General features: G+C 32.1%; 1 protein-coding gene across 1 annotated transcript; it reads right to left on the minus strand.

Annotated features, from left to right (window-relative positions):
* Positions 1 to 641: 641 nt before the first annotated feature.
* lovit (loss of visual transmission) lies at positions 642 to 9231 on the minus strand. The gene is made up of 9 exons (XM_085186639.1): positions 8888 to 9231; positions 8548 to 8810; positions 8234 to 8473; positions 6138 to 6239; positions 5752 to 6032; positions 4620 to 4820; positions 3600 to 3730; positions 2545 to 2719; positions 642 to 1897 (listed from the first exon to the last, which is right to left on the minus strand). Exons 1-9 carry the CDS (start codon positions 9091 to 9093, stop codon positions 1679 to 1681), a joined length of 1818 nt encoding a protein of 605 aa, XP_085042765.1. The 5' UTR covers positions 9094 to 9231; the 3' UTR covers positions 642 to 1678.
* Positions 9232 to 15199: the final 5968 nt, after the last annotated feature.

Here is a 15199-nt window from a genome sequence, read left to right on the forward strand (position 1 = left end):
TAAAATGGCGGTTAAATTTTTATACGTTTTTTTAATCTATATATATAAAAGGACTTGTCCTCACTGACTGAGGTAAGACGCACGCACAGCCGTAACCGCTGTGCGTAGAAACGTGAAATTTGGACAGATATTTACTTTCGTTATCTCGACATCCACTAAGAACGGTTTTTGAAAAATTTTTACCCTAAAGGGATGAAATAGGGGTTCAAAGTTTGTATGGAAAAAAAATAAATCGGCACCGATTGTTATAAAATTTGAAATTTAGATTTTTAAAAGTATTTAATTGAACACGTGTTTCATCGTTTTCTAGAATTCTCCCCCTAAGGGTGCAAATAAGGGGTTGAAAGTTTGTATGGAAAAATCTTTAAATCGCCACCGATTTTTATAAAATTTGAAATATAGACTCTTAAAAATATTTTATTGAACACGTGTTTCAAAGTTTATTAGAATTCACCCCTAAGCAATAAGCAAGCGTAGCTGCGCGCGTCCGCTAGTAAGTAATAATTATTGAATGTTTTTAAACTTATATTCAAAAACTTATTACGTCATTCATCTCCACCCGCTGCTGCCACCGTCCTAAATTCCTAATATAATAAAAGTGCCTATACCTATTATCTAAACCGAAATGAAATTTGCATATATAATTGAAAATCAAAATTTATTTAACATTTATGAATTCATCACATATTTTATTGAATTACACACATTCAATACAATTATAATATATTTGCTTAATTAAGAAAATATATATAATAAACTAAAAATTAAACTGATATCTAGGATCTCCACTTAGCATAATAGATACAGACAGTAATTTGTTTTTGTCAACAATATTTTATTATACATTTATACTTACAATAAAGTAATTAAAATTACGCTATGGCTATCATGTCATCGATTCATATATTATGACCAGAGTATTATATCGATAAAGCTGGTATATAAGATTTTTAAAAGCTGATATACCCTCATACAGCAGGGTAGGCAGAGGAAAACATGTGTTAAGACACTCCGTTATGGGGGAAAATGGGGAACGGAGTTTCCTATCATGTTTATTTAAAAATATTTCCGTGTAATTTTTAGTTTTTAAATTATTGTAACGTAAAACCTTATTTTAAGGCAATTGTGCTTTTAAGTTCTTAAAGTGACATATCGTAATAATAAATTTATAATTTGAGAAATTATTCCTTCTCTCTTCTAATGTTTTTAATAGCCGGTTTGAATTTTTTTTGTAAGTATATTTACAAAATATCAAAGGAAAATTTTATTTAATATATTTAAAAACTGAATAAATATATTTTTTATTTAGATATTATTATAGGACTCTCCTATATGCTTCATAAGGTAACAATTATCTTAATTTTTTTTTCTTTATGCATTCATAAATGGCTTATATTAAATTTTAAATCAAATCAAGTAGATCTGATTTTAAATTTTACACACTTATTTCTACTTATTACAATCCATTTACATAATCATTCAATATAATATACCACTTTTTTGGAAATATATTGAAAAAAAAAACGAAGAGTTTTCTCACACATTCAAAATATGTGAAATTTGATTTTTAACTAGCTGTATCCTTACTTTTAAAGGCTTACATTTTAGCTTAGAATTCGTATAAAAATAATAATTAGATACATATTTGTCATAATAAAAAAATAATATACTAAAATATTTACAAATCGAGATAAGTAATTTTGGTAGCTGTAAAGGCGGCGGCGCTCGCCAGCGTGGCGGCCACCGCGACCACGGCTGCCGTAGAGCCAGTCACCTTGACAGCGAAGCCCATAATCACTGAAATGAGGAGTTGTGCTACGAATACACAGCTGCTGACCACTGCCACATCTGTTCCGATGCCGCGCTCCTGTTCGCTTCCTCCGCCTTCACTGTCCCACTGGAATTAATAATATAGTTAAAATGATATAATTAAATTTATCATATAATACTTTCTTTTTCTTTTTTTTTCAGCTTCTCGCTGTAGGCATTGAGTAAAGCATTCTAAAGGAATTGAGTGTTGAGTGACGGAACTCAACGCCACGGTTTGCCTCAACACCAAAGCGAAAAAATTAAAATATTAAATATTTCATTTCTTCTAGTGGGCCTATAACCTACCTTTAACCTGTCGCGTTTTCAGTCATACTCTTGTGTCACGACTGGTCACAATGGTATAATTACAATTATAATTATAATTTTCGAGAAACAGCAGTTAATTTTCGAGACATTTAGAGTGGCAGAGTTAAACGCCACGGTTCGTCGACGGCAGAGGAAACCTAGTGTTAAGGCAGGTTCCGTTTGAGATTCAAGGACACCCATGGCGCTGGGCCAAAAGTGTGTGACTGAAAACGAGTTCGATTCTCACTCGAGGAAATGAAATATTTACATTTATATTTTCATTTCACCGCTCTAATGTCAGGGCAAAGCGCGGCGTTAAGAATGTATTATCAAATTATTTTAATATTCAATATAATAACAAGTATATACATATATGATCAATACAATCATTTTTATTACTAAAAATAGTTCAACAAAATGTAAACTTACCATGCCAGTGGCGTGATAGTGCGCGACCAGCAAATATGGCATGGTAAAGAGGGTGGAGTACATGATGCCGGCGGTCCAGCTAAATAGTATGACGGCCGCACGAGCTCGTAGCAGACACAGCATTAGCATACCACAGCTGTATGTGCATAGTCCACCCACGTACACCTTTTTAGCTCTGGAATTAAAGATAAGTATCTTTTAGTTATAATATATGTAATAGACTTATTAGGTTAACAAACTAATCTAGCTTAATTTTAGAATCAAAATGAAAAGATTGAATTTAAATATGAAACACGTTTTAAACATAGATCTAGGATATTATGAAGAAAATAAGAAACATTCTCATATAAATGCTGAATTAAATATTTATCCAAATTTATTTATTATCAACATTTCGATAATTTCGACTTCATGTACAAATATATAAGACAAATAAACATCTCTTACTCGTGCATGGACTTGATCTTTATTATAGCAAAGAGCATTATATTCTGAAGGCGTCTTTAAATCCAGAAACCTCTCAAGTACCAGAGTTGAAAGTCAAGGGCTGTCTGATCTCATTACTAGGAAGTAACATCCAGTCAAGTTGAAGGGTGAATGCAGTCCCTTGCGTTTGTTTAACTTAATAAATTTGATGGAAACAAGTTTTATTCATGTACTGACAACATTTAAAACAATAAAAATAATTGTTCATAATTTTATATGGAAAGAAAGGGAATACGATATTCGATGTAAAGATACGTTAGATAATAAACATCGATATTTGAAATACAATTTTGGTCAGCTGTAACTATAATTATGTCAATCCTATTAATGAAAAAAAATAATGCGGAAAAAAACAAGTAAGGACATATAAAAAATATTCATTAGTTCATACAGTTCCTATATTTTCATGTATTGATATTATTCATTTAATACTTCAAATGTTACTACTTAACTAATTGAACTGAAGCCTTATGTAGTAAAAATCCAATAATGCGTAAGTTGCATTTTATTTATTTCTCTTGTAAGTAGAACTTAACGACCGGATGGCATAAAATATATGTATGGCTTACCCAAGCATTTTTATAAGTTTTTCAATAACAGTGGAATAACAAGCACAAGATAATGAGTACATTGCCATCCCCCAGCATCCAAAACGAACTCCGGCTTCATAGTTAACGCGGCTCTCGCTGCCAACAGGTGCCTGCAATTAATTAATTGCTATTTCAAAGGCTTGTAAATTGCAATATTATTTTGACAGGCGCGCGAAATTAGAATAAAACAAGCTTATTAAAATAATTGTGTACTTAAATTAAACTGGAAATTATCAGACTATTTGTAATTGACTAATAAGTTTTGTTATTATTTGAAAATACGAGACTGGGTGCAGTGGGATAGTTTCTAACTATAAATGCAAACTTTGTGGGTTCAACTCCCTGTCGAGGCAATAACTAAATAACTGTTTTAGATTATTTTCCCTTTCTAGTAAAACAAAGTAAGTGACGTTGGGTAGGGTTTCGCAACCCAGAATACCATAGCTTAGAAATTCGGCGGAAGGATGGAAACGTAGTGCCTTTACTCTACATTCACCAAGCTCCCCTCGTATATCATGCGGGCCTCACTGTAATTAAAAATCTATTTCTTATGACCCATTTCCAAAAATGATGAGTCACCTAATATAGATAATCCAACAATAACACCTGTGAAGCCATTCCTCACTCGCTAATCTCTTCTAGCTAATATAATTATAAATGGAGTTTGTTTACATCTGAATCATCAAACTGAATGAAACGTTTACACATCATAAAAACGTTATAAACGTAAGTGTAAATGATGGGCATTTTCATTTTAAGATATTTGATTTTTATTATTTATATTCTAATTTTGACAACTACAGGCTGTGAGTTCGATTCCCAATAGGGGGAAGGATTTTTTAATATATTAACTTCCTCGCTATGGATACAAGACAAAGCGCGTCGTTGAGTTCTGCCACTGAACACAGTGTGTCTCGTAACTTTGGTGGAAAGTGGAGAACGGAGTGTCTTGCGGGACACAGCACGAAGCTGAAAAAATATATCAAGTTTAATACTTACAGCAGGATTACCACCAAATACTGATTCACCAACAAAATCCGTGAAGTAAAGGGAGTAGCAGACGTGGGCCATCCAGCAGAACAAGTTGGTGAGACACACGACCCGGAGAGACTTCGGCATCATTACAATGGATTTTAGGTAATGGTTAAGAGATAGAGGCTCTCCGGGGACCTCTGGGACTTTCAGGGTAATCCCACCGTTCTGTAATTTCATAATTAGAAATATTATTTTGCAATATATAGTTAATAGTACACAGTGTATAATGAGTGCCAATAACGTTTTTGTCATCAGAATAATATATAAAAAATAAGTAGCTTGTGAAAAAAGACTTTTTTTCCCTATCTTCAAAAATCGAACACATAACCGTCGCGTTGTGATGGAATATTTAAGCTATTTACTTTTAAACGTAAAAAGGTATAGCGTTTAAAAGTATATGACATACATTGTTGAAATTTCAATTATTACTACGCGCTGGTTGAATCACTATTTAATCTACTAAAAGTAGAAAATGATAATAATAAACTGAATGCATATTATAAGAAATAGAAACAGTTTCATAAATCATGGAAACCAGTTAAAATTAAAAATCTAAATAAATATTGTTGAACGCACATAAACCCGCAGTTCTAAGAACGTTCATATTCTTAAGTACCAGCAGTTTACCTCAGAGATCTTATTTGAGTTAAGAAATTAAGAAATCCATTTCCAGAGCATTTGCATTAAATATTTCATCTTGTAAAAATGACCGACAATTTTAGTTAAGTAATGAAGTCGAAGACGAAATAGCGTTTCTAGCGTAATGTTTTATTTTTATCTTGCGGTAATCTATAAATAATTTTGTAATATTTTACCTAAATCTATTGTACAAAAGTACACGGTAGGCAGAAGGTACATAGTGTTAAGACACTCTATTCCCCATTCTCCGCCAAATTTTTCGTATTGAGTGATAGTACTCAACGCTATATATTCATCATCATCATCATCATCATCATCATCATCATCATTATCAGCCTGTCCTCGTCCACTGCTGGACATAGGCTTCTCCAACGGCATGTCATACGCCATATATTATGATTTTAAAAATATTATAAAAAAATTAACATCGATACTAAGTACTATCTTTTAAACTTACATTAGTTCCATCCTCTGCTGGCTGATTCGAAGGTACCGTTTCATCTGGTTGATTTAAAGACCCATACGAAGTGTTCTCTTTCTTTAATCCGTTCTTTTCTACGTCGCCTTCTTCTTTAAAATGTTCCTCGAATTGATTGTCTAACTTCGAGTAATCGTCGCTCTCACTAACTTCATTCAGAGGAATCTCTTTAAAACTTGTTATGGTTGCTGATACACATATTATGAATATTATAGTTATTAAGAAAAATACTGCTCTTACATGCCCTCCAAACAATGCTCCTAGGAAAAAAATAATTCAGTATTATATAAAAATAAATAAATTTGTGCAATATTATAATTAATTTTATATTGAAAAGAAATTTAAAAAAACATAATATGTATTACCTAATGAGGTTTCATCCCAATTAATGCCTCCTAAAGCATACCCCATGAATCCACCGAGTCCAGCCATTACAGTGAATGTACTCAAGCCTTTTGCATGGTCCTCTAAACGGAGAAAACGTAAAGTTTTTTTTTTATTTGTTTTTGAGACATATAAATACTTCACACCATATGGTGTATATAAGGTTAGGCAGAGGGAGACTAGTGTTTAGATACTTAGCTCTCCATTTTCCGCCGAATTCTGAAGGCATTTCGCGTTGAGTGGTGGAACTTCACGCCGCGCCTCGCCTCGTCAGCAGAGCGTAGACATGTAAATATCAAATATTTAATTTCCTCAAGTGAGAATCGAACCTACAACCTGACGCGTTAACAGTCACAAGATTATATTTCTTTTAGTAAAATTCAATACAAGCAAAGTCTAGTCAAGACTACATTTCTGCATGAATACAATGACCTACAATTAAATGAACGTTTAAATTATTGTAAAATATTTTCAGTTCAAATGTAAGTAAATGTTTGAACACGTCAAATATTTACATACAGCCTACAATATAGACATTGCCGAAATTTTACCGCAAGTAAACAGTTGTAAAAAAATAATTTCTGTTATCACTGCCTGTGACAGCCGCTACTTCATTTTAATCATGATATGCGTTAAATTAAATTATTTATTGTATCTAAAGGAAATGAAAGCAAGAAAGTAGCTTAATTTTTTTCCCTGGCATGGCAAGGAAGATATAAAATTTGGCGGAAATTATGGAACTCTCCACTTTCTGCCAATTTTTGCGGGTTTCGAGACATAATTATATCAACATCAATATACATCTAATTTTCAAAAGTACATATACTTGTACGGATTCGTAATACGATGAAATAAGATACTTTACCCACATATTGCTATTATAGACGAAGAAAATCAATGAATCTAATTAAATCATTATGCTTTATATAAATATAAACAGAATGATACATTATATTACAATCTGTATTTACATTTAGTGTTTTTTTTTAATAAAAATTGAGTTATACAAACACTACTAATGTTTTGGAACTAAATTTCAGTGGGTAAATAGCAAAACAAATATGTTTAGTTAAGATAAAATCAATCAGAATGAGAGGATTTGATAAAAAACGTCCACTTTTAGGAACATTTTATTTGTAGTACGGCCCGCGGCGTGACTACCGAAGCGATTGTCACATGGTCTGACGTTTCACCAAACAAATATTTAATTATATCGTTCATATCTATCAAAGTAGGTGAAGAACATTCAATTTAAATAGTACAAAATAATCTATTGCGATGCATTTAAATAGGTTATGAAAAATTAGCTGACAACATATGTATATGTACATATATGTACATTCGTATGTATATATTGTATCTTTGATTTATAACAGTATCAAGAGATGCTGTTGTTTTATCATTTACACAGCAAATAAGAATTAAATCGTCAAGCTCTGTTTATATTGTACTTTTTTATTATAGCAAATAGTCGTATTTTTTCCTTGAGATATATTTTATTAAATCAAAACCGGTCGCTTACCTTTGGATTTTTAAATAAAACTAGGAAATTATGAACTTATAAAATTAGGAAATTCGAAAGTATTAACTTAACTTCCTTATTTTTTTTTAGTTTATCCCGCACATAGCAAGGTAGGCAGAGGGAACTCGGAAACCTAGTGTTAAGTCACTTTTTTCCCTACTTTCCGGCAATTTCTAGAGGGATTGTGTGTTAAGTGGTGGAACTCAACGCCGCAATACTTTCATAACCTTTTTTACTCAAGAAGTTCAAGTATCATATTTTAGTAATTCTTATTGCACAAATAGGACAAATTTTCATAGGTAATCTGCACATTATATCCGTGATATAATCACCAAGTGAACGACTTCGTGGTAAATTATAAGTGGTCTATTTTGGTACACGAACTAGTAACAATTATTATTGCTAATATGTAGATAATAATGTAATTCTATATGAAGATATATTATGTGTGTATCAGATTTATCAAACCAGTAGGTTAGTAGGTATATAATAAAAGTAGGCTATCGCAGAATCTCCAACATACATACAAGCTAAAAGGTAAAATATATGACTGACCTGGAACCGTCACGTCTAGGAGATATGCTCTAGCAGGACTCTGACAGGCATCAGCATCGAAATCTAATAGTACTGTGCCCAATACAGTGAAAAATACCCCCCAAGGATGATGGTTGTTTCCCTGAACGTCCAGAGCTGAACTCCTAGGACCTAAAGCGGATGGAACTGTGGTTCTGTTAACAGTCCCCACATCGCCCATTGCATATCCTAAGTCTTCCCCATTCGGAACTAGTATTAATCCTGAAAACATAGATTAGTAAATAAATTAATTGTATTCAAAGACAAGAAACATATATTTTTGGCCAGAAACCTACCTAAAAATACACCAATCGACATCAGCACGATAAATGGTCTTCGTCTTCCATACTTTGATGGACATCTGTCGCTCAAAGAACCTAGTAACGGGGTCATGAAGAATCCTATAAGCGGAGAGAGAGCCCACACAAGAGTCATCTGTTGGTGAGGAACTCCAATTTGAAGAAGAGTCGGAGAAACAAAAGCAGTTTCTCCAGCATATGAAAACTCAATACCCATTACAGCTGCTGAGATTCTCATTAATTCTAGTCGATTTTTTCTCCTGTTTACAAAATATATATACAACATTTTATAGGTATTTTATATAAAATCTCGTAAAAATATATACTTATTACATACCTAAATAGATCGCTATACTGGCCCTCGCGAACAACGCGTTCAGGTGCATCATCAGACGAGGGTATGGCAAAGAGAGCTTCCCTCACAGCTTCTCGTACTCCTTGAGGATGCTCTTCTTTCCATTGGGCCCATCTCTCCTTGCACTTATCCCTCGTAGAGTGCAATCTACCAGTTACGCCTTGATATTCATTTAATTTGTCAGCCATTTCAATGAAACGAAGTTATTACTATCACAATTACCTATACATTTAACATTATAGCTATTTTAAATAAATTTGACGATACTCGGACTATATTTTATGTAATTAATTATAATTTTTTCTTAGTATTTAATAACATAACGATCACATTTATTAATTAATTTTAAAACAATGAAAAATAAAAACAATTCTAACTCAATTTAAAAATTTAACAAAACTTAATGGTATCTCGTTAAGAAAACACTTATAATATACTCTACTGGAACTTTACAATTTTTTTTTCATATTATCGATAGGAAGTGGGTAATGAGAGAAGTTGATAGTTCACTAGTCAACAGTTAGACTGTTCTGGTTCGCATGGCGGAAGGAGACTGAAGCGCGCGCGCCGCCCTCCGTCACGGCCGCCCGCCCTGCCGCCCATACACTTCATAAAGTAAACTAGAAATGCCATTTAAAAGGAATTGAAAAATTTAAGTGTGCTTTTTTTATAAGATCTTTTAATATTTTTTAACATTTCAAAAGTTATTCTTGTCCAAGTTATTGGAGACTGTCCAATGTATTGCTAATTAAGTAAAAAACTTGTATTTTCTTGTAGATTCAGATCTTACTTAAGGAATCTTTACTTATTTAATAAGTTAATTGAGTTCTACCAAGAAGCGCAAATTATAAATAAGATATAATATAAAATAATATTATTGTTAAATATTTGTTTTACGAAAACGCATCTACAGGTACATTGTAATTCATGAAACGTGAAGTAAATATTGTATGAGTTTAAAAGATCAATAGTACATGTAATCTTAAGAGCCCACACCAGTCTAATTCATTTAATCAGACAGGACAAATGATCAGAAAATAATCTTTCACAAGTGCAATTCATTTAATCTAATCCACACCGTATTGTTTTCTTTATCGTAGTGACTGTATTCTAAGTATAATATTTATTTACCATATTTTGTTATTTTTTTTAATTTACGCTTTATTAGCACGGCGTTAAGTTCCGCCACTCAACACGCAATGCTCCCAGAATTCGGCGGAAAATAAGGAACAGAGTGTCTCAACACGAGGTTCCTTCTGCCTGCCCTGCTTTGTGTGGGATACAGAGTAAAGCTGATTTAATTTTATTTACTATGTAAAATAGTATACGATATAACAATTTGATCATCAAAACAAAACAAAACGTCCGGTGGGACAAACGACCGCTAGATGGACGACGACCTAAATAGGTTGGCGGGAAGCGGATGGGTCCGAAGGGCTGAAGATCGAGTGTGGTGGCGAAAATTGGGAAAGGGTTATATCCAAGAGTGGACAATCGACGGTTGTCGATGACGATGATGATGATGATAAAACAAAATAAACAAACAAACAAAACAATCACCAAGCGTTGTTTCAAGAACTCCATTGTCTTTTATCTTACCGCTAAAGTACATTTTGGACATGGGTGTGGTTTATGTGTCAATCATCTATTAAATATACGTGGATTACGTATTTAGGTATTACCTACACTGTTATATAATATTGAAAAAGAAATCGTGCTACTCGCATGAAAAAAACTGGTCAAGTGCGAGTCAGACACTCCCATTGAGGCTTTCATACCAATATCGGGATTGTGGGTCAGTGAGTACAACTTATAAAAGTTGAAAAACTTAAGTCTGCTGGCATATACATTCATTTTGTATGAAATGAATTACAAATAGAAGTTTGTAATGTTTTATTAGTGATGATAAATGGTCTTAGCTTGAGGGACCGACGGATAACAAAGGGATCTTATAACGGTTCAGTTTTTATCTTTTGAGATACGGAACCCTCAAAATGCTATTTCAATAATTTATTTTTGCTTTTGTAAAAATCAATTTTAAAAAATCATATTTTTATTTTATAAATTGTTCTTCAATAATATTACTTACTTTATAAATAATCTGTAGACGCTTCCAGTAATGACAACATCTTTGGTCTCGCGGATTACACTTATTGCATCCCAGGGGGTGAGAGATTGTTTTCTCCTATATAAACAATCAGTTTATTTCAGTTATTGCCTTCTTTGTTATATGCCTTGCCCTGCCCACGCGTACTGTAAAAGAAAACTAAATGAAGACATACTGAAATTGTTTATTGGCGTTTTACTCGTGTTTTATATTCTATTGTCGATTCTTTTTGCTTATGTTAATTCTTTCGGAAAACAAATAAGATTTCTTTCTTTACATAATTAAAAGATAATACCGTCGTCGTATACGTAATATATGTTTGGGTTCGAATTGTTTGCTTATTATTTGATTAATTTCATACAAAATGAGTGCATACGTCGGCAAACTTAAGTTTGTAAATTTCAAATTGTACTTCCCGTTGACATAAAATCTTGAAAATGATACGGGAAACTCGATATGCGAGTACCAGAAACATTTGACTGGGTTTTATAAATATGAATTCACCCGGAAAATTCTAGGACATGTGTACATTAATACTTATCTTAAGTTTCTATTTTTATGTATATTAATAGATCCGGTACAACCTCTGCGAGATTTCAAATTCCTACAAGTAAAGTTACATATCGAGATTTAATCAATTTTGACAGACGATATACATATCAGCATATTTGAATAATCTTGTTATTTTGTTACATATAACGTCATGTTAGATTACTGTCTTTTTACTATTTAATAATAAAAGCGAATTCAAATTTCAGAAAACCTTATTATTAAATATAATGAATTTAATGTTTTTCATTGTTTAAAATATTGATGACTACATCAATACACATTATCTACAAACCAAACATAACCGTCCAAATTATGGTTCATTTCTGTTCTGTTCTTTCTATTATGGCGTTCCGAGCGTGCCAGTTGAGCACAAAATCACTTCGCCAGTGTCACGTTGAATGGAGAACTCACGAAGGAGGTTGTACGGTAATGGTTCATTTTAAGACAAGAAGGTTTTTATCGATTGTCAAACATTTTGTAGTCACAGATAAACCTCATCAATATGTCAGTTTATATGTATTGTTTTATATTTTTTCCTTATTTTATTTAATACAATGATTTGTGACTTTTTAATAAACATAATTAATCATCTAAAATAGTGTAAGATGTGTAATCCTCAAACTTATGGACGCTGTTATGTTTATACTAAGTTATATCAACGGATTACTACACAGATTAATACGTAAGTATTCAATTAATTATTACAAATACACACATCCTCTTAAGAATGGCCTATTAAATGAAAATATGGTAAACATTATTATTTTAATACGATATTTATAACTAAATTTAGTAGAAATGCGTGTACGGATAAACAATAAAGTCTTACAGAAAGCCTTCTTGCAACTACCGCTTTTCAGTGTTACTCATGTTATTTACCATTTATAAATTACACGGCGCTATTTGCATGGAGAAGCATTGTTTAAATTTGAATTGTATTAATTACAATAGTTGATAGTCTACAAGGCTGCATTCGACACGAATCAACTACCTACAGCCACCCCTCGTGACAAGACAAAAACACTGTCTCCGTAGACTCATTTAAATGCCTTTGTCTCGTTATATAATTAAGACGTGAAAAGGAATACTTACTCCTGATTGATTAGGAAACATAAAATTCAAATTCGCATTTCAAAAGATATTTGTCTCAAATGATAATTATTTTACCCAAATGTTATTTTTGGTGCAATTTTGTTTGTTCTACGTTATATTTAAATTTATTATTTAAATATGATCTACCTATAAACGTACCACGTATCTACGTAAATAAAAAAGGTACAGGTATCTACAGTACCTATATTGTTTATGAGAAGCCATATATTATAGTCAACCTTAGTATAGAATCTTTAATTTCGCTATTACACCGCAAACTCATCCATTCATCAATTTCAAATTTTATCACAGATTATTTATATCTCCGACGGTAGACGTTTTTTTCAATATAAACTAAATAAAGAAAAGGGTAAGATTTTTTTACTTGTTGGTAAGCGTCGACGTCCATAAGAAATAGAAGTAGAGCCACTCTATATAACGCTATGTTTAAAATTAACCATATATTATTTCTAAATTGCAACTCGAAACTTCAGAAGTACTGATTTAATATATTTATAATTTCCTTATAGATTAAGCTATCTTGAACTCTTAATTTGATATTTTCACGGTCTCCGTAACCTTGGTCTCGAATGTGAACAATTCCATAGCTCCTCGGAGGCGGCCTCGCCAATCAATCAACCGCTGTCAGGCGACATCTCGACTACAGTGATAACAGAGAGAGTTCTTATCAGCCGCGTTATAAGTTCCTCAATATTAAGATTATGTTTTGTTTATTCTTAAAAAATATCTGAAAATTTTCATAGTACAATCAGTGCCTGGATACATAGATTTGAAAGACGTTTTCAACGTATTCGTCATCTTTCAAATCATCTAAAATTACTGACACAAACTCACTCTATTTATTTTCTCTTGTTCTTTTGAGTCATTTTTATCCAACTGCCTAACGCAAAGGAGGGTAATGTATTTATGACTGGAATTATTCTATACGATAAGCTTGTCTACCTGTCTGTCCTGTGTTAACTCGTTCCAGGTATATCTTATTTGGAAAATCCACGTAGCATTGTCACTAATATTTTTTTAGGAAATGCTTATTAATGTCATATTATTTATATATACTGAATCGGAACAAAAAAGTACCTATGCTTGCTTTTCTTGTTAGTTTTTTCCTAAATCAGATAAAATGACAGATTTCGAACTTGTTATTTAAACGTAAGTGATGATTCACTTACATAATAATAAGATTATAATAGTTATAAAGTACCACCAGTACCACCTTTGACGTAAAATGATGCATAAAGACCGGATACGTCTAGATACATGTCGCCTTTAATAAACATAATAGCTTCACAAACAGCTTCTTGATGCACTATCGCAACTTGTGAAATCCAATAACATTCGCTATTTATAACTGCGTCAAAACATAGTTGTAAAATCGGTAAATAAAGTTCTAAGATGCCGTCCCTGTGTTGGTTCTTTGGTAACGTGATTGTTTTCAAAGAAACAAATTTAATTTGTTCTTGCTAAATCAAACAAACAAGACTCTATCCATGTTAGAACAATATGACATTATTTGATATGAGATGTAAAATGTGGAATTATAATGTGTTTCCTGTTTTGTATGGATTCTTATCAAAAATTGATTATTTTAGTAACTTTAATATATCTATGCATACTTATAGCTTGTAAAAAACTTAACTGAAGTTATATGGCAAGATGATGATTTCAGATTAATGTTTTATGCACAAATAAACATCGTCACGATGTATCCCGAACACAGCAGGATAAGCAGAGGGAACCTAGTGTTAAGACACTCAGTTTCCCATTTTCCGCCGATGTCTAGAGGCATTGCGGGTTGAGTAGCTGAAGTCAATAAATGAAGAAATAAAAATATGTTCCCCTGGGTTCCCCTTTCCCTTTTGTTCCCCTGCGCCACGACGGTTTCATATGTTTTATGTTTCTGTTAATATTTACATCTATTTTTATATGTATATTGTGTTATTGATAGACGACTTAAAAAGTAACTAAGCGTGTGTTAATAGGATCGATAGGTCGCGGGGCTTCATCAGACACGGCTAAACTATAACATGTGCCTACGTCATACACCTTCTACTCGTTTACGTAATGAAAGATAAATTTATGTAAGTACAAGACAAGGTGCTCTGGCGGGTGTTTCCATTTCAGGAATGGTATTATTTTACTGATAATGATAATAAAAAACTGTATTAGGTACATATAATACAAAAACTGCTATTATCTGATCTTATTTTATAGGAAGTAATAGAGTTGTTGGGTTAAATAAATGCATGTGGTTTTAACTTAAATGGTAATGCATTGAATTATAAGAAAAGAGAAAATTACGAAAAGCAATGAATCGTGAATCTAAATAAATATATAAAATGTAATTAATTATTATAAAACTATATAAGAAGAAGTTGGTCAATAATCACACTCTTTAACTCTTGAATAATAATTGGAACTTATTTTTTTTTATAAAATCTTAAAAGTTTAATATTTTTATGTAAATTTTAATATAATAGTAATTTATTTATCAAGTCTCTGTTGTTAATAGCTTATACTTTTTA

This window comes from Heliconius melpomene, chromosome 6 (genome assembly GCF_056956725.1).
Source record: "Heliconius melpomene rosina isolate 202511_hmr_F chromosome 6, ASM5695672v1, whole genome shotgun sequence".
In the NCBI taxonomy this organism is placed as follows: Eukaryota; Metazoa; Arthropoda; class Insecta; order Lepidoptera; family Nymphalidae; genus Heliconius; species Heliconius melpomene.

Bases quoted from the DNA above. Each gene is read 5' to 3' on its own strand.
- lovit (XM_085186639.1), bottom strand. From the start codon at position 9,093: ATGGCTGACAAATTAAATGAATATCAAGGCGTAACTGGTAGATTGCAC. The intron at 6,240-8,233 runs GTCAGTCATATA...TTCTCCGTTTAG, and splicing joins CCTAGACGTGACGGTTCCAG to AGGACCATGCAAAAGGCTTG. The intron at 4,821-5,751 runs GTAAGTTTAAAA...ATGAAATTACAG, and splicing joins CAGCAGAGGATGGAACTAAT to AACGGTGGGATTACCCTGAA.